Here is a 23,189-nt window from a genome sequence, read left to right on the forward strand (position 1 = left end):
GTTGTTTCTAATAATAATAATAATAATAATAATAATCAGTTTTCTCGTTTCATGCTGTTTAGCTATTATGGATGTTTTATTTTAAAAGAAAGAAACTTATAAACTTCTGTTGCTTGTTTCAGGAATCAGTCTGCATCTAGCGTATGGTTAACTGCATATTGTGCTAGGATTTTGCAAGAAGCAAGTTTTTATGAATGGGAAAACTTTATATACATTGATCCACAGGTAGTACATTTATTGAATTCGTATATTAATTTATAAGTATGAATGTTTGCGTGAAGCAAAACAAAAGGATAAAGGAGGAAATTTGCACCATGCATTCATAAGTAATGCACTTTCAGCACTGCCTTCATTGATGATCAAAAATATTTGAGCATAATACATGTTGCGGAATGTATCTGTGGATTGGTACACATGCTTTGGTTGCTGAGTTGTAGGGTATCAGAATCAGTAAAATTCTGATTTTTAAACTGGTTCCAATATTCAATTTCTCACTTTCAAAATCATGATCATAAAGGACGTGGTGATATAGTTTATGGCAAATTTAATAGTGTACTGTTGTATCATAGGGAAAGACCTAACAAATATGTATGGTGTTGAAGCTCTTTGCTTGAAATGATTTCAAATCGAATAAGTGTATACTTTCTTGTTAATAGGTAAAAACTGTTCCTGTACAAGCATAAAGTATCTAAAGATATTTATAATACATAAAGAGAATTTTTACAGCAGAATGAGTACATTTCCTTCTTCATTGCATCACTACAAAATCTTAAATCTTTTGCTATGTGTTTACAATGATGGACGTCCCCTGAAAAATGAAAGTCAACCAAAAATTATATATTTCACACACATAATTTCATTTCAGCCACAATAATATATGTTAATTATTGCATGAACGTGATAAATTCTAATTGAAGCAGGGCCTGCTCGATGGCGCAGTGGTAGCATCGTCACCTTATAATCAAGGGTCGCGGGTTCAATACCTGGTGGAGGCACATAGTGGCTCATATCCCACTTTAAACTGTAGGTCCAGTCCCAATTAGCCTTACTGTGCATAAAGTGGACTTAAAACACCAACTCAATCAATCTAATTGAAGCAATGTTTTTTTTGAGGGGGACAACACTATTATGGGGGAAAATGTGCCTTGTTTGCACCCCCCCTCCTTCATAGAAAAAGAGACCTTGCTTGCCCCTCCCTGGAAAAAATCCTGCAGACATCCATGTTTACAATCAATTCTATACTTCGATAAATGAAACAAGTATTTTTCACATCTAAGTATGTACCAATTTTAGTCTGCTTGTAATGGATTTTGCAGAGGGAGAGTTGTCCATTGTTCAAATTATTTCATTAACAATGAATGTGTAGTATTTGGCATGTGTTTATGAGAAGCTGCAATCTGCTTAGATTGTCATGGTTTTATCAAAGATATGGTGTGCAGGTAGTGTACTTCCTTAAAATTAGTTCTAATACTGAAATTTCTAATGTCTAAACATGGTTTCAGGTTATTGCAAAATCTGTTTCATGGGTTTTGGATCATCAAACTGAAGATGGAGCATTCTATGAAATAACATGGTTAGCTGATAGAAAGATGAATTCTTCGTTGATGTGGCCAAATGACCACATACGTTATCGCAACATCTCTCTCACAGCACATGTTCTCATTACTTTGGAAACAGTGAAGGATTTGGCAGGGGTAAGTGTCTGATAATTCTAGGGTGTTCAGGAAAAAGCACATCAATCACAAAATGTGATTTGCTGTTGCTTTTGTCACACTGAATCAATTACAGTAAACCCCCCCCCCCAAGTTACGTAAGTCATGCGTTCCGTAACTCTTTACGTAACTTGGATTTTACGTAAGTCGAATTTATAAATTTCTTAAGTGTAACTTTGTAAGAAACTGCAATATTTATTATTTTGTGTGTGTGTGTGTGTGTGTGTGTGTGTGTGTGTGTGTGTGTGTGTGTGTGTGTGTGTGTGTGTGTGTGTGTGTGTGTGTGTGTGTGTGTGTGTGTGTGTGTGTGTGTGTGTGTGTGTGTGTGTGTGTGTGTGTGTGTGTGTGTGTGTGTGTGTGTGTGTGTGTGTGTGTGTGTGTGTGTGTGTGTGTGTGTGTGTGTGTGTGTGTGTGTGTGTGTGTGTGTGTGTGTGTGTGTGTGTGTGTGTGTGTGTGTGTGTGTGTGTGTGTGTGTGTGTGTGTGTGTGTGTGTGTGTGTGTGTGTGTGTGTGTGTGTGTAAAAATTGAAGAAAAGTCTTATATTTCGAGGTTGAGCCTCATTGTCACATTAGGTAGAAAGCATGAAGTAAACAAAAGCGTAGAGGCACAGAATATTGACACTAGCATCCATACAATGTTAATGTTGCCAGAGAAAAGTGATAGAACACGGCTAAACAAGCAGATCCTTTCACCAGTGTTGACTGCAGGGTGGATTGCGCTTCGGGAGGGAATGGAGAAATGCTTATTGGGTGGCTAGGTTGAGTCTGGGGGGTAGAGGTTTCACTTAGGTAGAAGTAACTGCAGATTTGACAGATGAGGGTGTATATGAGGTTGACGGAGTGGCATGTGTCCTTTGGGTGAAGGGTGAATTCACCAGCTGCTGTCAGGATCTGGAGGGTGGGGGAGGTGATGAGTATGTGGCAGGTCTTGCACCTGTAAGTTGGGGGGGGAGTGGTGTGGAAGGGATGGGAGTGTTTTGGACCAATATGTTATTGAGGTTGGGGGGGGGTGACTGAAGAAGACCCTAGGTTTATACCAAAAGATGTCCCTGGTATCAGGATCACTGTGCAGGATGGAAAGGAGGGAGTGGAGGGTATGTTTGCTTTTCATAAGGTGGGGGTGGTATTCGGTGATCAGATCTGGAAGGTTGGTTTAGGGTGGTTTGGTGTGGTTGTGGGAGGTGGCTCTTGTGATTTGTTTGTTGATGTGGGTGGAGGGGTAGCCACGGTTGGTTAGGGCTTGGTGCAGGCCTAGGTTCTAGTTTTGGCGTGATGAGGGGGATGAGTTGAGGCATTCTCCTCTCAGAGATGGGGAAAATGGGATGGTTTTTTCGGTGTGGTAGGGGTGTGAGCTGGAGTATGTCGTTGCATGCTGCAATGGATGTCAAAGACCCAAAAGCCGCAAACATGTTAATATACTTACTTACTTAGTCGATCCTCTTCTACCTTGCGGTGTTGAGGTTTCCCAGAGGGTCTTCCATCGGATTCTGTCTCGGGCCAACTCCTTTGCTCTCCTCCACTCTCCTCCTCTAGCCTCTACAGCTGCCTTCACATCTTCTTCCCATGTTCTTCTGGGTTTCCTGCGTGGTCTTGCTCCTTGCATCTTTGTATTCAAGGCTTGTTTAGCTATTCTGGAGTCTTCCATTCTTTGTATGTGCCCAAACCATCGTAACTGGTTCTGTTCGATTCTCTCAAGCACTGGTAATACGCCCAGGCTAGCTCTAATGGTCTGATTCCTAATTTTGTCTCTTATTGTTTTCCCTTCTATTTTGCGGAGAAATCTCATTTCTGAAGCCTGTATTTTACTCCTATGTTTATTTGTCAATGTCCAGGTTTCACTACCATAAAGTAATGTAGGTAAATATATCACTTTATACACACAGATTTTCGTATTTTTGGTCACTAATGGATTATTTAGGAAATTTCTCTTTAGCGCATTAAAGAGTCTCCCTGAGGCTTGGGATCGAGCTATAATTTCACCATCTATTCTACCATCTTGCTGCACTATAACCCCGAGGTATTTAAAATCTGTAGTCTGTTCTAATGTCGTTCCATTATTCAAAGCAATCTGATGTATATTTGGCTGTTGTGCCATCATCATGGTCTGAGTCTTTTTATCATTTATCTTCATGCCCCTCTTTTTTAACTCTTTTTCCCAAATTCTCACGTTCTTTTGTAAATTTCTTTTGGAATCTCCCAATATTAGTATGTCATCGGCGAAGGCACAATGGTTTATATATATTGGTTTTAAAAACCTATACCCCAGCTTGAATTTCTGTACCTTCCCATTGCATGAAAACATGTTAATATGCTGCAGTAAATACGGAGAAACTAGTACTCACTTTTATCCGTGAAAAAAACAGCTTCGTGGATAAAAGTGAGTACTAATTTCTCCATATTTATATACTACCGCATCTCTCTTTTCCCAATTATGAATGCTGTAGTAGTTGTAATTTTCGAGATTTATTACGTAACTGCGAATTTACGTAAGTCACATATTATGTAATCTTGGAGGGGGGGGGGTACTGTACAGAAAATATTATCTCTAGAAGTTTATATTGGTCATGTGTGAAGATTGTAAACAGTGATAATACAACATGTATATTATGTCTCTAATGTTTACTAATATAAGAATAAACACAAAAAACTATGCATTTTTTGACTTGATTGCTTTTTCCCAAACAACCTAGAATTAGAATTTTGTCGTGAAATCTTAACATTAAAAGCACATTGTATCTAAAGATATCCATTTGGCAGTTACGCGGAGATAGATAATTCATACTTCAAGTTTCATTTTGTCCAAGTAGTTTTTATTCACGATCGATTTCGCCACCTGGTGAAATGTGAACTCATTAGAATGAATTAACTAAAAGCACATTAAAAAAAACTATAATAAAATGCAACTTTATTATATATTACATTAAAGAAAATTTAGAAACTTTAAACTCATTCATATGTTAATTCTTTTCAAGTTACCCTGGTCACAACTTTTATACTGAAAGAAATAAGTATTAGATATGTTGGCACAAGATTTAAGTTATCACCAGCGAACGAATTTATATGTAAATACATATTTATGTATGAAACTGAAATCCGTTATATTTTGTATTATCTTTGAGCATCATAGTATGTCGACTCGAAAAATTTATTTTCCATAATTGTATATATATTAGGTTTTGGCTCGTATTTTACATATTTTAGTTTTTACATATTATTTCCATATTTCAGAACATTTCTTAGCATATACTCCATATTTGCGCAATAACTACATATCTCAGGGTGACCGAAATAGATAGGTGAATTTCTTTCTTGCGAATAACTGACAAAGTCTGAAGCGACATTAAACAAACAAAAGTGTGTTTTTTGTACCCTCCAATTGTGTTAATTCAAGTTTTCTGTCATTCAAACTTTTTTTTAACCTCCCAACTGCTTGCTTTTGCTATTGTAAAACACTTGAAATTCCTGTTTATTTAAAATTGTTGTCAACAATAGAGAATGAGGACTAGTTGCACCAAATGCTATTTTGATAATGTTGGAAGAGCGTCCCAAGTCGAGCAGCCAATTGCTAACCCCACCTTCGCTACTAGAGTCGTTTTCACGTTCAGAAGACACAATGGTCTCTTATGGGCAATGCTTTTCTTATGGGAAATACGAGCGCGCTGTTGTGAAATTTCTGGATTTACAAATTTAGCTTAAGTAAAATCGGTACCTGCAGTTTTGCAGGAAATTTTGTAGAGAATACGATGGTGAACACAAAAAACTGGTAACTTGCTTACATAATTTTAGATAAATTAAAAACGCAAATTTTCTGTGAAAACACAATTTTAACATTGTTTTCATTCCTAACGTTGAAACATGCCGTAAAATTGAAGCATTCATTATTAAAAAAATTGACACTGTTTTTTAATTGTTATAGGTGACGGTGGTACTCAGAATTTATCAATACTTTAAAGCATATTTGCATTAAAAAATATTCAAATAAAGTATGTGGAGATTTTTTATATTCGAGCAGTAGAAAATGTCGTCGCTGGCCATTTTTTGTTCTGTAATTCCAAGTAAAAACTTCCAGCGACAAAGTTGTGGAGAAAATAATGAAATTATTTTTTATAACCACTCAAAGGTTCCCAGAAATATTACTTCCATGCATTTGGAGTTTCTTTTTAACCCGAACTGCGCGCGAAGTAAGGAGACGTTGTCTGGCCATCTTGAGCCGACTCACCGCAGCATTCCGGCTAATCACCACCAAGTTTTCCAGTTGTTATTTTATTTCCATTCAGTAAAAATATTAACTTCATGCAGTTTGTTATAATAGAATTGAAATTACTTAAATTTAATAATTGACAATTATTTCCAATGCTGCTGTTGTGAGCAACATTAGTGCTGTCGCAAATACACGTTGTTTTTGTTTACATTACTGTCGACATTAATACTGAAATGAAGATCACCTTTCAGTTTCCAACGTACACATAAATTCATAGACACCATATTAACCTTTGAAAGGCTTTCCAAGACGAGACAAAATATGGGGCTTCAAGATAGAAATATGACATGCCTTGCTTGAGTCATTCACGTCTTATCAGTTCACGTGGGCCATAACTCATTTGTTTGTTTGGGTTGCAGCTTGAATCTAACCCATGTGCCAGGTTCCCCTTACTTGAGTGAGAGATCTGCTTTGGTCTGTTTAGACTTTTTTCCTCTCTCGAAAAAGTGTTTTCAGTTGTGTGAGCACTCAGTGATTTTTACTTTTTTAAGTGATTTCTGAAGTGTGATATTCGTGCATTACTCTCGCGTGTGTAGTGATCGCAATGGATCATAGTAAAAAGGGTAACTGTAACGTTCACAGTATAATATTAATATTTACATATAATTATCATTATATATACAAAATACGTAACACCTTCATTGTGAAGGAAGGTCATCATTTCCCGGCGACATGAGCTAGCGCTGTATTGGCAACACTGTGCGGTTTCTCCATAAGCGCCGTTGTGTCTTCTGAACGTGAAAACGACTTTATTACAGGATTCGCTTCTGGTTTCTCTTAAGGACAGTCACGGTAATAGTTACATTGCCGAGACTGTATTTTATGTAGTTCTTGTAGTGTCTTATATTATTAAAAAGGTAAATGTCTACAATTTTAACTCCATATTTTGGTGAAAATTTACCACATATAAATCCGTTCCCTGCTTATCACTTAGTATGTTGTTATGTTTATAATTCATTTATATTATTTATAAAACTTGTATTTTTGATGTAAAATTATTTTCAGGGCCTTGGTTCAAGAGTAGCTTTAGCACAAGCCAAGGCTATCCAGTGGTTGGAGCGAAATCTGAAACTTCTGGAAGTACATGGTGAACCATATGAAGTTGCAATCGTAGCATATGCTTTGATGCTGAGCAGAGCAGCCACCGCTGAAACTGCATTTAACATTCTCACAAATCACGCTCGACATGAAGGTAAAATTTTAATTCATTTTTTTTCTAAAGGAATCGCATGCAAAACATAAAAAAAATATATAAAATCTGACATTACAAAATGAAAATTTGTACAGTGAAACATGAAAAAAAAATTCTATAAGTGTTCAGTAAACATGGGATGTATTAAGCATTTGATTTTAGCAATAAAATTGCTCATAATTGCATTAGTCAAATATTACTATAACTTATGTCATCGTTGCCAAATAACATTTTTGAGTCATTGAAAGTTCTTGGTTCATGTCTCAGCTTAGGCATGGGCACATGCTTTTTCCTTTCACAATGTGATATAATGATCATTAATTCTCATCACTGTGACTAACTTCAAGTTGTACAAAAATAATGTAAAATAAGCAAGTAATTTGCTTCCAGAATTATGTCATTTTGTTTCTGTGTTGTGGTTCTTGTAAATAATGAAATTCATGTGAGGGCTTCCCCGATGGTGCAGTGGTAGCATCGTCACCTTGTAATCAAGGGGTCCTGGGTTCGATACCTGGTGGAGGCACATAGTGGTTTGGATCCCACTTTACACTGTAGGTCCAGTCCCGATTAGCCTATCTGTGCACAAAGTGGATTTAAAACACCAATTCAATCAATCAATCAACCAATGAAATTCATGTACTGTACGCAAGGATGGTCCAATACCAGTGTTGACACTTATTGAATTTCACTAGTACCAATACCAATGCTGATATTTGAAAAATGTAACAATTCGAAGTTGTTCGAAATATTTATAAATTTTAATCCTAGCTTACCTGTGCCATACAAGAAACTTACTTACCTGAAGGGGGGGGGTTCACAGTCCCACACTTTTTTTATCACTAAATTTCAAGAAATCATTTTGTTATTGAATCACTGCTTCCTTTGTTGATTATATATGTGCAGTTATTTATTAATTATATAATAATTACAAAATTTACTATCATTAATAAAAAATCATTAAAACTCAGGGAAAACATTAAAAAAATCCATTAATGCTTTTCTGTTTAGAAGCAGTTGTTTATTAATTATAATAATTACAAAAATTGCCATCATTACCAACCAATTGTACACTGTCACTGGCATGAGTGTCTCGAATAACATACCTTCAAATATGGTGCCTGATAGGTGCACGTGCATTTTGCCTCCTATTTAAAAGTAATACAGAAATATTGGGTGCTCCCTAGGGAACAATACTTTTATTTTCAATTCAGTTTTCACTCCTCTTCTCCCTTGGGTAAGCTAGGGTTAATGTAAAAGTTTTCTATTGGAACTATACCATAAAAATCCACTAAAGTTTTGCCTTAAAAGTTCATAATTTCACATGAGACAATAGATTAATCACAAAATCCATTACTCCCCACATCATCACCATCCTTTGTGTCTTTCTGCCTCTGGCTGGATTGGCATAGGAGTCAACCCTCTCCATTTTTTTCCACTTTCCACTCCTCTCTTTCCACGGTGTTCCAATCTTGTCCTCTTCTCCTAACACTCTCCGCTATCTGCTCTTTCCACCGACATTACAATCTTTCCACGCCACAATGTTGCAAAAATAAAGAAAATGAAATATTAAAGTATTTGTATTACTTGAAGGTGGTATTGACTCAGGGCTAGTAAATAATGTTTCTTGTTTAGATTATTGCTTTAGAAATATTTTTCTACCTTTTCCCCTTCAATTTGCAGGAGGATTAACATATTTTGCCAAGGAACCTGTCCCACCTCCACCGTACAAGTTAGAAAATCAAAGACCATATTTGCTTCCTCGTTTACCCTATAAGTACGATTCCATCAACATTGAAACCACGGCATATGCTCTGCTCACGTACGTGGCACGTCGCGAACTCCTGATTGAGCCCATGGTGAAGTGGCTGACGACTCAGAGGTTAACTGATGGTGGGTGGGCTTCTACACAGGTAAGTTCTTGTTCTTGTTTTCTGTGAAGCACTGTTCAAATATGTGTATTTCTTTCAATGCTGAATGAAATAACATCCATCAAACAACAAGAAGGAATTAAAGTTAAAGAAAAGTTACAAAAAAAATAATTAAAAGCAAGCAAGAAACACAAGTAAATAAAAATCTGAAAGGGCGAGCATTGTTTATCAAGTGTATTTTTACAACAGAGGGTCATTCCTCTAATTATTTTGCATCCCACTATAGTTGTAAGTTCTTAATATATAACTGTTTTCACACAGATGCTTTGTCATGCTTTGCCTACTTATCATGGCAAAATGAAGGACATTTATGAAAAAAATGTTATCTTTACACATGTCATGATATCTTTGTAATTATATTATGTTAGCGTAGAAATCTACTTCTTTAGAAAGTGCTTGTTAAAAATACTAACAATTAAAATTTAGTTTTGCAATTTGAGTATGTCGGACCCTAGTATGTATCAAAAAAGATAGAACTGAAATATCATCTTTGGTTTTGGAGAAATGGTATGGTAGTTGTAGTTACACGGTGCTGGCTGCTTACACAACCATGGGGCATCTAAAAATTAATGAAGGTAGTGAATCTGTAAAATGAGTCAGTTAAAGGACAAGAAAACTTACATGGTACTTTTCCAATACAGTATTTAGTTGTAGCCAGGCTGGCTCGGTAGCTCAGTGGTAGATGAATGGCACGGTATGCCAGAGACAAACGTTCGAGTCCTGGTCGAGCCTGCATTTTTCGCTGAAAATTTCTATGAGTACATATCCTGTGTGTGCCTAATCTTCAGTATTTAGTTGAGTTTACTGCGACACACTGTGAATGCATGCATGCATGCAGTTTTTCATCATAGAAACAACACGCTTGTGGTTAAATGTAACATGATGGATGTTAAATTCACACAAATGCTGTGTCAATGGTAACGATTGTGTGAAACCATGGTAAGAGAAGATAACTATTAATTATGTAGGGTTAAGTGAATATCATATTTAAGGAGTACCAAGTGACATATGTGTAATTAGCCAGTAATTTTGGTTAAAATATAATTATCGTTTATTTTTACAGGACACTGCTGTCTCTTTGAAAGCACTGGTTGACTATACAGTAAAGAGCCGACTGAGGGAAGTGTCATCCTTGACAGTAACTGTTGAATCAACAACTTTGAAAGACACCAGGACACTTTACATAACTGATAGTAATCTTGGTGTACTTCAGTATATAGACGTAAGTTTTTAATTGCATTCAGTTATATTAGCAAATATTCAACCATGTGTGGAATATCAAAAAATACGGTTACTTTATCATCAGCAATTATACTCACTCAATTACTAACACTCAGACCATCAGCTGACTACATTTCTGACACATCAGGCAAACCATCAACGTAAGGAGTTGTTATAAAGAAGGAGGATTCGAAAAAGCCAATTACTGTTGTGTCGAGTGCATTTTAAAATGCAGTTTTGGCTTGAACTTTATTTTACGCACTCGCCACAACCTTCCATAGAACTTCGCATTACAGCTTTTAAGGCGATAGTTCTTACTAGAGGTAGCTCTAGCTTTTGCTGCCATCTAGTGGCTGTAACTTGAATGAGTTTTCTTCGTTAGTCAAGGACAAAGACAAGAGAGACAGTGCATTGTATACTCTTCATAAAGTAATAACTATCTTGCAGATTTTCAGTAGCGTACACAGGATTTTATGAAACTTTTCAAATTTTATCAAAAAATTTTCTAAAACTTTCTCCAAATTCACATTCCCATTGTTTTATTATACTTTAATTAAATAATAATACTCATAATTAATTAATTAGCTGAATTACTACTAATAATACTACTATTAAGTAGTCGAGATCTACATGAATATAGTATTTATGAAAGCAATAGAACAAAAATACGAATAATTTTATTATGCATCCTACCCTCCAAAACGCGAAGCCATTGCCATCACATTTACTATTCCAGTGCCTCTCGAAAAGAAAATTCTGCGTACGCAAGTGTATTGAACATTGTTGCAACTGAGATACAAAACAACTTTTATCTTTTCCAAATTCATAGTGGCCCTCATTATTTATTTTCAAGCATTTGTGTTAATTTTCAAGGCATTCACTCTGAAAGACGCATGTGTTTGGAATGCTGTGCTTTTCTTTGTACTGCATGGAAACAATAATTCAAATTATTATTATTATTGGTAGTAGTAGTAGTAATAGTATTGTCCCAGATCTTTGACTGTGATAAATTGATCATTTAAATTTTTTCCACAGCATTTTTCATAATATTTCACAAGCTCAAAGTAATCCCCCTTCCCCTTGTGTACACCACTGCAGATTTTCGCAGTAGGCCTAGTACGTACACCAAATGCATTGCCAACATCCAGCAGATTATTAGAACCATGGTAGATAAGTGATACAGCTGCCATGTTGAATTGAATAGACTTACACATGTACACAAATTGGATCTTTATTTTTTTTTGATTGCATGCAAATTTATCGAAGTACCCATAATCCAGCCGATTACACTCCTGCATACAAAGGGCTTGGTTACATTTGTCAAATACACAAGTTTAAGAAAAGGTACGTAGTGTAACATCTTACAGCTATTACGACTAGTGCTTATTATGGACATTGCATGTCTGTAAGAAAAGTGAACATATTTGAGTGCATGTGTACATTGTTGCATAATTAACATACTAAAGCATTCTGTGCATTAATTTCTTTTGGTCACATTGTGGCATATTCTTGAAATTGATGATACCAATATGTCTTCAATGCGAACCTGTAAAAATAAATGTTGCATGAACTATGAATAGTGCACGTTCTAACGCAATTATAATTGTACCAGTGCATTTGTGAAATTTTGCAGCTTTGGCACCCTGAATTCAAAATTTGCTTCTTCTTAAAGGAGTCTTATTGAACAATTATATCCCTTCAAATACGTCCATGGTACATTTAGTATTCTTCCAGTTTCGCTCAGTAATAAAGCACCAGTAAAATAAGCGTCACACTGTGGAAAAACCCATTACATGATGTTGCAGTGTGACCTTCTGCTTGTCAGTATTTTTATTTATACTGCACTTGAACATGATGCTTTCTGAAGGAATTTTTCATCAGGGATTTGCCTCATTGAGGAGGAATGCGTACATCACAGTACAATGAAGGGTGGTCATCAAATGTAATTTTCATTGGCAGTGACTTTCTTCAGGATTCAAAGAATGCTACTTTGATTTCAGACCTTTTCAGATAACACACAGGATTTCTATCTATTTTAAGTCATCTATGATGATTCGTATGTATGCGCAAAGACAAACAACGATGAATTATATGCAACCAGGACCCTCGGTTGACAAGCATATTGTTATACCTTTCATGTTTTGCAGCTTGCATTCTAATCATTCCCTATTTGAATTCCCTTTGCATTGTTCTACTTGTATTCCTCATGTATGCATCTTACGTAAAAACCGTGATAATACAATAACTTTGCGGGCCAAGGACTACCAAGCAACTTTTGATTAGGTGAAACGTGGTCGACACATCACTGCTATTTTCTGGATTTATAGACCAAAACCCACAACTTCTTTTGAATTCAGAATGAAAGGCAATTTTTTAAAACTGATTTTATTCCAGATTCCAGAGGCTTCAGGAACAGTCAAAGTTCAAGCAAAAGGAGCAGGTTACGCGATCCTCCAAATGTCCGTGCAATACAATGTGGACATTCCAAGATTTCAGACATCACCTCCAGTCACTGCTTTCGATCTGAGAACGAAGGCGACCTTTGCTGGCAGAAATAATTCACGCATAACATACTTCAGCTGTCAGAGGTAATTGTTAATATTTTTTGTGATTAGAATGCTAACTAGCAGAGTACGTACTAATCACAGCAATTGAGGCAATTAGGAAATTGCTCCTAAGCTGAGTACATTACTACCAGGGTTGAGCCCATGTGAATGCATTGGTTTCGGCCAATACAAGCTGATGCTTTCCCAGAGTTTCGATGGCAAAAGTACCATGCAACTCTTTAATGGACCAAAAACTCAATATGCTGACCAAGGCAGAATTTATTTTATTTAAAACATAACCACACATTTGTATTTGGTACAGAGTCTGAAGGAGAGCTTGCTAGAAGGTTGAAAAATGAGGTTTTGTTTATGTTTTAAATTAAATAAATTCTGCCTTGGTCAGCATATTGAGTTTTTGGTTATCATGGAAACAAGGCTTAATGGTGTTATCTTTAATGGAGTACAATTATCCTGAAAATTAAGCAACGATCAAAATTTTTACATTTATTTTGCATTAGTATTGTGTGGAAAAAATTAATTTTGTGAGTACTGTAAATGAGATCTATTTTAATATTAAATTTTCTTGAATAATTTAAAGCAAAACACTGGTAAATTGATAAATATAATTGCAGTAGAATACTTAAATATTTATCTATATTGTGAACAATTTTTAATTCTTAACAATTTTCAAGCATCTGTATTGGTAACAGAAAGAGTATCAGCTCCAGTTCAAAGTGGTATCAGCTCACCCCTAAATACTACTAATAGGTATACAGTTACATAACTAAAAAGTAGAGATGGCACAGATTAATTGGTATATCAGTATCATCTAATATCGGGCATATTTGTGTATTTGTAAAATTGCTGATAATTTTACCGATACATTATATCTATAAATAGCCTGAAATTTACTGCAAAATTCAGCCATTATGTTTTTATGAATATAAATTAATAATTCATAGGAATTTGGAATATGTAAAGTAAATAACTAAACATGCAGTTTCTTTTTCAAAGGCAAAAACCATTACAGTTGTCTGTTACATATACTATGGAAGTTAATGATAACACAATTAATCCTTGTTTCCATGATAACCAAAAACTCAATATGCTGACCAAGGCAGAATTTATTTTATTTTAAAACTTAAACTAAACATTACGTTTCAACCTTCTAGCAAGGTCTTCTTCAGACTCTGTACCAAATACAATGAAATAAGGTACAAAACAGGACGATATTTATTAAAATCTCTCCCCTCCAGACACAAAACCAGGTGCCCTTCTCCTGTCAACTGTTATTTCACCTGACAGGCGATTTAGATGAACATTTCCTTTCATCTGGAGGGGCCTCCCCCATGGTGCAGTGGTAGCGTCATTGCCTTGTAATCAAGGGGTCCCGGGTTTGATACCCGGTGGAGGCACAAGTGGTTCGGATCCCACTTTAAACTGTAGGTCCAGTCCCGATTAGCCTTACTGTGCATAAAGTGGACTTAAAACACCAACTCAAACCTTTCATGTGGAACATGGTTGGACTCCTTATCCTTTTTTCTTCATTCCTCTTCCTTCTTTTCTCCTCCTTTCCACTCTTTCTAACACCTTCTGGAACACCTGGAAAAGATTGTTCCAGATAAACAAACTTTCTAATAATCTTGTGTCTGGAGGGGAGTAATTTTTGTGTGTATATATATCTTCCTGTTTTATACCTTGTTTCAGTTGTACTTGGTACAGAGTCTGAAGAAGACCTTGCTAGAAGGTTGAAACGTAACGTTTAGTTTATGTTTTAGAATAAAATAAATTCTGCCTTGGTCAGCAAATTGAATTTTTCGAAGTTAAGGATCAATAGATGTTCTTCAAGGAACATTTGCAATTCTAAATGAATCAGTTAAATATACAATTTTATGTTTTTTTTTAATGTATTTTATAATTTCAATGCATTATAATGTGGCACATTTAATGGGAAGGGTCTATTGGACTTGAACACCTCCAAAGACATTCTTGATCTGAATTGTTAATAACTATCAATTGTTGACTGTTCCGTAGAACTTAAAAATTGTATATTTCTGAGGATTGAATTCTTTGTTTTATCTATTTATAAATTTACACCCTAGGTGGACACACTTAGAGGAAGCTCCCAGATCGGGTATGGCAGTTCTGGAAGTGACTGTTCCAACCGGCTACATCGTTCAGCAGCAGGATTTGGATGCCTACATTCGCTCAAGGCTTGTGAGGAACCTGCAAAGGGCGAGATTTTTTGAAAGAAAAGTAGTTTTCTATTTTGATTATGTAAGTGACAAGTTAAAATAATGTATCCGGTACATTGCGTATTTGTATGTTATGGAAAGAGGTGTACAGTGAAATCTTCAACCACAGATGCAAATAGAAAATTTTCTGGGCAGGGAGGGGGGGGGGTGAAAAGGGCTCCGTGGGACAATTTTGATTAAATTGATTGAATAAATTGTAATACGACATTGTCCCGGATTGGGATGTATCAAATTCACTATATAAGGGGCATTCCAGCATTACATGTGTGACATTTCACACATAAAATGTAAGGTTGTAGACATGAGATTGGATTTAAATATTCATAGTGAAATCATTTCATAGAATTATGAAGTACTTTGTGGTGTCTGCTAACAAATTTTAAAAACTTGAGTGTAATGACATAGGCTGAATGCATGAAAAGCATTAACAAAAGTATGTTATGTTTAGTTTAACAAGATTAATATTTTGTGTATTATTATTTGTTTGCTATTTTTGCCTATAAAAATTATTGAATTTTAAATCGAGAAAGTCTGTTTACAGTGTACATATTGCATTTCCTTTTGTATGAGCTACACCCCCTGTCAGTACATATATTTTGTTTTCTTTCTTAATGCCTAACAATGATTACAAAAGTAATGTACTTTCACCAAAAGTGATTATGATATCTAGAAATTCCTTTTGTACATTATTCTATAAATTATTTATTTAAGGTGATTTAGGTAAATCAGTAATTTTGTTTAAAAAAATCACCTGATTTAAATTAATCCACCTTGGAAGTGACTGTTTCTAAAAATTACAGCCAGTGTTCTGTACAATAGTGTTTGAATTTTGACAAGTTCTTAATATTTTAAGAATAGATAAAAGCCAATGATATATCATAGCTACATATACGTTCTGGTTTTCTTAATTTGTCATTTCTTTTTGCAGTTGGATGACAGTGAGACATGTGTAAATTTTACAGTAGAAAGATGGTATCCTGTAGCCAACATGTCACGATATCTTGCATCACGGGTTTATGATTATTATGCTCCAGGTAAGTACCACAAAAAATATTATAAAACTCTGTATGCCACAGATAAGCAACCTTACCCCATCCCTCTTCCTACAAAAACCAACGTTTGCCACAGTTGACAGCATTACCGCATCTTCTCCCTCTTCTCGACTGCCGGCAGCCTGCCTTTCTCTGGGTATAGCAACATCATATGATATGTATATGGGGGAGGAATGAAGACAAACTGAAGTACCTTATGGTACATAGAGAGGGCTTGACAACTCCATTTGGTACATAGTCGAATTTCTTGGTTAAGGGGAGGAGATAAGAGTTACGCACCAATTGTGCATTTATTTCAATATCGCCCGAATGGGCAGTGCTACTAAAATAAACCCTGGGTGTATCAAAGAGTATGAAATTCTCTCCATGTTGCAAGTTGAAGCATTTTTTTATGTTGATTATTAAGCTGGACACGATGTTTCAAAAATATGATGAATAAGAATTTTCAGAATCCCATGTATTCCTTATGGGGAATACACTTCAACATCAAGTTACAGCTAATCAAATGGAAGTTTCAATTTTTCTGCTGGTGACATGCATCTTCAAACTGCCTTCTTCCCGTTGATATATTTTTCTCTTCCAGCGGAAGTTTTATATTCCCAAGAGAATAAATCAAATCATACTCCCATATGATCAATGCTTGTCTCCTTTCCTCCTGGCAGTGTTGCCAAACCTGATGCTCATAAAAGAACTAAATTTCACCTTAAATGGAGTTAAAACTGACTTTCATGGAGCTAGATTTACGAAGGCTGGATAAAATGCCTCCTAGGGTAATATTAGTTGTCAAAGGGGTGTTATCGGTCACTCTAAAAGTGATGACAATTTATTCTTAGTTTTCAACATCTAGATCCAGCGGCATCGCCCATCTCAATAATCCACCGATGGTCGTATGAAATCGAATATAAAGAATTCCCTGATATCATTATTATGTCAATTTCACGTCAAACACAGTGCTATAAAGAAGTAGCTGGGGAGATAAGAGTGGGGCGACGCATTCAATATAACAATATCATGTCATGTGCAAAATGTATAATTATGACAACAGTTGGTCTATGTGGGTCGGAGGGGTGGGCATCCCAGTTCACAGCCGAAAGAGCCAGATCTGGCTCCAAGAGAGCTAAGTTGGTACACTACCACTGACAGAAGAACTTGGGAAAAGTCACGTGGAGACTGTATCGCATGACCTTAAGGCACAGTTTTTGCATCAATCTTTCAAATTATAATACATGTTCAGTATGCCTTAAGTTATTTTGTACAACTAGCTCAGTTTCAATTAATAAATTAACGGAAATTATTTCATTGAATCTATTGTAATGTGAATAAAATCAGTTCATTTAAATTGTGTCATTTTAATTAATGTAATGTTATCATGTAACCATAATTATTATATTGTATTAATGGTGTGTTCAGAAATGTTTAATTTATTACAGTACTGTGTTAAGGTAACACAGTTCTCACTGCCAGGTTGTCATCTTACAAAAACACACAGTTCATTACTTAGTTTGTTTATCTCTTTTCAGAACGTTTCAACGAAACAATGTTTGATGCCATTACAACATACCTACTTAATATATGTGAGGTGTGTGGAAGTAGCCAATGTCCATACTGTCCGATCTACAGTTGGGCTTCTCACCATCGGATCTCAGTTGTTTTCATAGCAATCAGTGTTGCACTAGTACTGTTGCGGACAAAAACTATGCTATTTTTCTAAAGATTGTATTGTGAATTGTACATTTTTTGTGCAAAGAATCTGATATACATGCAGTATGAACAGTAGTGAAGTGAACGAGTGAGTGTGAGATTAGAATTGACTACCTCCTAGCAATGCCATCAGGAAAGTAATAATTCTATTTGCTTCCGAATTTGATGCATGTGGTAACAATGCAGCAACAGAGAAAGTGAAGAGGAAGTATGTATTAATGAAGACCAGGACAGCCGAAATAATGAAATTGCAAATTATTACGAGTGCACAATTGCTCAAATTAAAAAATGTTACACACACACACATATATGCATACTTGCACACAATGTGCTTAGGAGTTGTGTGAATGTAAAAATGGAACTGCAGTGATTTAAGAGGAAAGTATTTTCAATTAGATGATATACTATAACTGTTAGGAAAAGTAATTTTTTATATGTAATGAAAATATTGTATGTATGAAATTGTTCTAATATATTAATGTAATATTTTTTATGATACAGTGGATTAAGGTTGCAAAAGAAGCCAATTAGATTACACTGTTAGTGAAAGACAGACTGTCAAATAGAAGAGTATACATATGCATTTGAGATATTTCTTGTTTGGCAATAACAATAGAAGTGAGACGATTGTGTAACTGCCTTTACCCAGAGATTGTTACTAAAATCATGCAGCGTGTTGTGGAAGGAACATATTTTGAGCGAACAGCTTCGTTATTCTCCAAATGTGTTTGCACTTGTTAAGGAACAAAAGTAGTTGTTTAATAACAAATCTCAGAACAATTGCAGTCACTGTTGCAGCTTACGTCGTGAAGGAAAGGGAATGGTATCGGATCAGATGAAGTTTATAGGTCTTACGGAAAGAAGAAAGATCTTTTAGTCAAATTAAACCGTCCATGCACAGTGACTGTTTACCAATTGAAGTGTAATTCTCAATGTGACTTGTTACCATATACGGACTCTTACATCATAAGTGTTCAGTGCTTGCTTCTGCCGTAAGGATAGTTAATAATTTACCAAGAAATTAAGGAGAGGAATTATAATTGGAATGTGCATGTAGTGTGTGTGTGACATCGAGTGTTTTTATATTTTTTTTCATGTTTAGCGTATGGTTGAATGTGTATATATAGTGACATGAGCCTAAATAAACATTCAAACGGCATTATGTTTGGGTTCTGGCAAGTATTTGAAGTAAAAAGTTTGGATATAATAGCCTGTAGCATTTCTGGACTTCAAAAGTTATATGTTAAAAATGATACTACATTTGCTTGGTTTTTTATGTTACAAATGTGAGAGTCTCACAAGTTTTTTAAATAATATTTTGACGATTTTGTGCAAAATGCTTTCACTATTCACGGAAGCAATGTACATGTAAAAATAGCAGGAAATAATACATTCCTAAATATGCATATGATTGATGATGCAGTACTTTAAAAAGCATAGTTATACAAATGCAAAAAAGAAAAACTGCTATATCTGTACTTACTTATGATATTTTAACATTACTGCCAAACACTAACTAATTAGCCTTTCTAGGGAGCTACTTTTGGCAGTGCTGAATGGAGAATGCTTAAGCATTGATTTCTGCATTGTATTCATATGACATTACAATTTTTTTTTCTGTATTCATTTGCTTAATAATCACACTACTTTCTAGCAAATCAATTTTAGGCACTTCTCCTCCACAAATTTTGCAAATGTTCTGTAGGTTATTTAGACTGGGAATGAAGAGGCAATCAAATTTAAACCTGTTTTCTCAGAACCTACTACAATCAATTCAGTCATATAATGACTAATTATATTTCTGTTAATCATTCATAGATGTTAATGCATTTTCAATCCTGTATCAAATTTTGCTTCCTACCCGATCACATACAATTAACAAATATTATTACACTATAGTTTGTGCAAATATTTTTAATTTTGTTAACACAAGATTTAAGTTGAACTGAACTTCCTGGTTTAACAGCCCTTTGAGGGCTAAGACCCTTAAGTATTCAGCTGTGTGTGGGGTTAAGATCTAAGTTAATCATCAACAAAACGAGTTGTACTTCCTAAATAAAACAAAAAGTTGATATTTCATACCAACATTCTATGAACTAAGACAATAGTCATAACACACATACTTTCTTTTTTGTTATCCAAATGTTTGCATTTGTGGAATGACCAGCCATTTCATGATCTTTCAGGAAAATCTGAAATTTTAACGACTATTGTTGCATTTCAGATACACAGCACAGTTCATTCCATGGTTAAATGTAGTGCTAAGTGGATATTTCTAATTTTTTTTAAATGAAATATGTAGCTCAAAGTTATGTTTAACCAAAACAAGACATAACAAGTCAGTTTCAAATTCACTCTCAGAAACAATCATTCTAACATGCTGTTTGTGTGGAATCCAACAATAAAATTAACATAGAACACCTTTTTTTTTAAAAAAAAATATGCATTCCTGTACTAATTTCATTACTTAATGTTTAATATATTACTAACTAGCAAAAAGATGCTGTTTATTAAAAAAAAAAACTGCATGGCAGAATTCCTATATTTTATCTTGGACCCTTTGTCATTACAAAGAATTTGCCATGCTACATGCACAATCCTATTATTAATTGTAAAAATTCTTCCATATTTAAATATTCATGCTGCAGGCGTAAGATATCATAGAATCTCAAATTAGCAGTTATAAATAGAACAGATTAAGTGTCATTGAATTATTATAACAACAGTTGTGATAAAAACAAGACATATTCAAGAGTTGTGAATTTGATATAAATCAGATGTTATGAAGATCTAGTGGAATAAAGTTTTTAGCTAAATAAATCTGTATTTATTTGTGCTCCCAACAGACTTCGTGTAGAACACCAAGAAAGCCATTCCATTCTCCCTGGCCCTCAGGGGACAATTTCCACCTACACCAAGCCCTGGTCAACCGTGGATATCCCTCCACTCTGGTCACCAAACAAATATCCCAAGCAGCCTCATACACCACCACCAAGAAACCTACCACCAACCCTCCCCCCACTTGTCATCCAATATCACCTCCTCCTCCCCATTCCCCATAGGGATCCCGAAACCAGAAATATCGTTCCTGACAAGTCCGGATTTGTTTTCAACCCCCCCCCCAAAGAAAACCTCCAAAACATTCTTGTCCACAACACCCCCTGCCCACAAATTCAACCCTCCTACGTGCAAAACCTCATCCCGTTCTCATTCCCTCTCACACCCTCCCTGTCCACACTGCTACTGGCACATTCACCCTTCACCTCAAAGGGACCTGCCACACCACAAACCTGATATATATCCTCATCTGCAACATCTGTGGTGACTTTTACCTGGTGAAAACATCAAGTACCCTCAATCTCAGGATCAATAACCACTGCTTCTCAACCCACAACCTGGACTTCACTGTCGCCATCCATATTAGCCACCACATCCCTTTAACGACTGCTTCCGGGTAGCAATCATCCATCTGTTATCCAAATCTGCCAACACCTCTGTACGCAAAAAGATGGGAGAGGGCCTACATATTCAGCCATGAGTGCAACCACACCCTCTGGCCTGAACAAGGCAACCACGTAACTTCTCCAACCGGACTCCCACCCAACCCTCCCCCTACCTCATCCCACCACTCTGTTGATGAGCCTGGTGACGTCTACATCTTTGATCCAGACCTGGCAACTGTGTAGGTCTCCAACTTCCGTTTTCACCTTTAATTCTACCACTTACAATGCAGCCACAAAAATTTGAGTTTTTCTACTGTCTGGTGAGTGTTTCATTTTCATTTTTTGCTTTATACGGGGTGGGCCAAGATAAACCGAACCCAACCAAGGCTATTTTATTGTATATTTTTATACAATTAGATCACAGACAGAAGCAGACCCTCAAGCATTTCTCAGTCTCTACAAGTACTTCTGGAAATGTTGACCACCATGGTCCAGGCAGAGGGTGGCCCAATGGATCACGTTCAGTGCGTCAATAGTTCGTGGATTTTTGTGGTACACCTCGTCCTTCAGGTTGCCCCACAAATAAAAATCACAACTGGATAGATCAGGGGACTATGGAGGCCATAGATCTTTCGAGACTGTTCTGTGAGGTGTGAAAACAGAAGACACTGCTTCCAAGGAGGCGTGTGCTGTTGCGCCGTTCTGCTGGAATATGTGAAACATCGTTTGTGTGGCATCAATTGATGTGCGAAGGACTCGGAAGATGTCGGAAATGTAACGTGCTGAGTTCACTGTGTCTTCGAAGAAAATTGGTCCAATGATTCTCATTGCTGACACAGCGCACCATGTGCAGTACTGTACACATATAGCATGGTCTGCAGGCTTTAACTGTCCCAAAGCCATGATCTTGTATGGCTTCAGATTAAGGTCCTTCAGGACATGCCGGCATGTTGTTCGCAACATTCCCGCCTGCTGTGACAGCCACCTCGTGGACTTAGTGGGGCTCTGTAACATCCTCTGGCGAATACCTACCTTCTTCGCCTCGGTCCTTTTCAAACGCGGGTATTCATGCTTCTTATCAACCACAGATCCTGTTGCCTGAAACTTCTTTACGAGTTCGTGTATGGATGACTTGGCAGGTGGTGTCCTGTTGAATTCGGCACGGAATTTCTTGTACTTCTTTCACTGATTGGCCCTGCGAGTAATATTCCTTTATAATGAATATCCTGGCCTCGTTCGTCAGCTGCATTTTTGTGTCTACACTGGTGATTACCTTTACCTCGATTGTTGCCTTCACACACACGTAGGTTTATCCCTCCCTGCACCTTTCCCTCTCTCCCTTCATGATCAAGGTCAGGTCAATGTCAATGTGCGTCGTTCACAGCTCCCTCGTTGAAAATAAAATAATAATATTAATTGCATGTTGCTACATCGAATATCTTCTCCCATGTCAGGTTGAGTTTATCTTGGGCCACCCAGTATATATATATATATATATATATATATATATATATATATATATATACATACATACATACATACATACATACATACATACACACACACACACACACACACACACACACACACACACACACACACACACACACACACACACACACACACACACACACACACTCACTCACTCACTCACTCACTCACTCACTCACTCTCTCTCTCTCTCTCTCACTCTCTCACTCTCTCACTCTCTCACTCTCTCACTCACTCACTCACTCACTCTCTCACTCACTCACTCACTCACTCACTCACTCTCTCACTCTCTCACTCTCTCACTCTCTCACTCTCTCACTCACTCACTCACTCACTCACTCACTCACTCACTCACTCACTCACTCACTCTCTCTCTCTCTCTCTCTCT

At 36.3% G+C, this 23,189-nt stretch overlaps 1 protein-coding gene across 1 annotated transcript in view; it reads left to right on the forward strand.

Moving 5' to 3' along the window:
• The window catches only part of Mcr (macroglobulin complement-related), a 548,186-nt gene extending 527,516 nt beyond the window's left edge, over window positions 1-20,670 (forward strand). Inside the window, exons 23-31 of the mRNA XM_083138784.1 lie at window positions 123-225; window positions 1,503-1,694; window positions 6,978-7,164; window positions 8,845-9,074; window positions 10,156-10,314; window positions 12,708-12,901; window positions 14,962-15,136; window positions 16,043-16,148; window positions 17,687-20,670. Of these exons, the coding sequence (XP_082994910.1) occupies window positions 123-225; window positions 1,503-1,694; window positions 6,978-7,164; window positions 8,845-9,074; window positions 10,156-10,314; window positions 12,708-12,901; window positions 14,962-15,136; window positions 16,043-16,148; window positions 17,687-17,877 (1,537 nt within the window). The 3' untranslated portion in view covers window positions 17,878-20,670. The remainder of the gene's footprint in view (window positions 1-122; window positions 226-1,502; window positions 1,695-6,977; window positions 7,165-8,844; window positions 9,075-10,155; window positions 10,315-12,707; window positions 12,902-14,961; window positions 15,137-16,042; window positions 16,149-17,686) is intronic.
• Window positions 20,671-23,189: the final 2,519 nt, after the last annotated feature.

The sequence above is a fragment of the Lepisma saccharinum genome, chromosome 17, assembly GCF_977018435.1.
Source record: "Lepisma saccharinum chromosome 17, izLepSacc3.1, whole genome shotgun sequence".
Classification (NCBI taxonomy): domain Eukaryota; kingdom Metazoa; phylum Arthropoda; class Insecta; order Zygentoma; family Lepismatidae; genus Lepisma; species Lepisma saccharinum.